At 39.0% G+C, this 2,152-nt stretch overlaps 1 protein-coding gene across 1 annotated transcript in view; it reads left to right on the forward strand.

Annotated features, from left to right (window-relative positions):
• Positions 1-2,152, forward strand: part of frzb (frizzled related protein) — a gene marked incomplete at both ends in the record, with an annotated part of 42,733 nt that overhangs the window by 27,569 nt on the left and 13,012 nt on the right. Inside the window, 1 exon segment of the mRNA XM_014029294.1 lies at positions 192-257. Coding sequence (XP_013884748.1) covers positions 192-257 — 66 coding nt within the window.

Consider the following 2,152-nt stretch of genomic DNA (forward strand, 5'->3'; position numbering starts at 1 on the left):
AGACAGTCTTTTGCATATAAATAATCAAAACATTTAATGTTTTATATTTTATCTCTCATTTTCCCACTTTGTTTCAAAAAAGAATGGCAACTTTAGCTCTGAAACATACTTTTCAGTAGGTTGTTGCTTGATTAATGTGTCCTGTCAGTTTTTAAAACCCATGTAGAGTTTGYCTGTGTTCTTGTGTTCAGATCGCTGCAGATGTAAGACGGTTAGAATGGGACAGAAAACATACGTAAAGAACAACTACAACTATGGTGAGTAATCTGTTTTTCAGTTTTTATGATAACACTTAAAGTTGTTACAGTTAATGACACTTTTATTTGTGCCATGTGATACAGATGAATTAAATGTTAATGTTTCTTAATAAATCCTTAAATAGATTCTTTCTTGAAAGAGTAAAATGTGTTTATTGAGAACCAAAATAATGTCCCATTAAGTGCAGTATTATGGGACAAAATTACCATTGACATCCTGTGACGACATCATCTGTGGAGGGGTTTTGTTTGTATTTACAAAGAAAGAAAAGTCAGACCTAACAGATCCTGTTTTCTTTACTTTAAAGTATAAACTTGGWTGGCATTAGGTTCAACATAACTAAAAAACATAGGATTTGCTAATAGTTGTGCTTAGTGACAAGGCTAACGATAGTCATGTTTCCATGAACGGTTTTAGTCTGCATTTTGAAGTATTGCTTTAGAAAAYGTGAATGGAAATGGCACAATTTGAAAAAACTTCCTCTATTATGCAAATAAATTTATACGCTAGCTTGAGGTGGTTTTAGGATTTTTCAAAAAAAAAGTTAATGAGCAAAAGGGGAGATGGAAACATTTCAACCTGGAAAGACAGCCACACAGAAAAATAGCATTTACACAGTTTTACAGATATGAGAAAGTTCTTTGGCACTCAAGCCCCAGCAGAAGATGTGGGTGCAGCGAGCTGCTGTGAGCTGGCAATCAGCTTAAGTTTTAGGAAGAACGTCTTTTCCCTGGGGCTCGGACACTGGTGGTGGTGTGGAGGCCAGAGGGAAGGGGAAGCCAGGAAGAGTCTGAGATGAAGGTGGAGGTGTGTTGAACATGTTGGAGAGCAGACTGATCCTTGGGTGCCGGGCCTTTAGACCTGGATCCCTGTGAGTTGATTGGTACGGTGAGGCAAGGGTCTGACGCTGATGGACTGCAGCTGGGAGTGCGACGTAGTGATTGGATGGAGCAGGTGAAGTGGAGAAAGTCTTACAGTTTGAATTTGCGCATAAGCTTCATTTGCCAAATAAGTTCTGACGCAGCGAACAGTTACCTCACATGGTTGATCAGCTGTTCCCGCTGCCTGTCCAGTTCAGGTACCAGCTGCAGCATTAGCCGCAACTCCAGCAGAACTCTCCTCTKGCTGTTGACGTCTTCTCAGATATTCCCGTAATGTGAAGATAATTGCATTTCTTTAACTGTCTCAGACAGCGTGTAACATCACAAAAACTAGTTGATATCACAGAATAATTACTACTTTCCCAATAGTAGCAACATGCTCCTGATAACTTTTCTCCATTGTCCTGAGATGTGTAGTCCCTACAAGTTTGCGACTTCCACTTCCTGTTTACTACAGCCWTGCATCTGACGTAATTGGTTTGCTTGATTCACTCCAAGCCAGTTCTGATTTGCATTTCTTCTTTTTTTTTCCTTTTTGCAACATTYGCTCAAAATTCGAATCAAAATCGGATGGAAACATGGCTTATGATTGACAACAATGTACTTCTCATCACTTTATGCATTAAACCTGACGGCAGCATGTTCACCAACTGATCTCCTGATGCATCTCAATAATCCAGGTAGAGATCTAAAAAAGTTAAATACAGTTAGGTCTTTACATATTTGGACAGAGACAACATKTTTCTAACTTTGGTTCTAGACATCACCACAATGAATTTGAAAAAAAACAATTCAGATGCAGCTGAAGTTCAGACTTTCAGCTTTAATTCAGTGGTTGAACAAAATGATTGTAGAAAACTGTGAGGAACTAAAACATCTTTTAAACACAATCCTTCATTTCACAGGTTCTAAACTCACTGTAGAACCAGAACCAGAGCTGTAGAACCAGAACCAGAGCTGTAGAACCAGAACCAGAGCTGTAGAACCAGAACCAGAGCTGTAGAACCAGAACC

This window comes from Austrofundulus limnaeus, unplaced genomic scaffold (assembly GCF_001266775.1).
Source record: "Austrofundulus limnaeus strain Quisiro unplaced genomic scaffold, Austrofundulus_limnaeus-1.0 Scaffold880, whole genome shotgun sequence".
NCBI classification, from domain to species: Eukaryota; Metazoa; Chordata; class Actinopteri; order Cyprinodontiformes; family Rivulidae; genus Austrofundulus; species Austrofundulus limnaeus.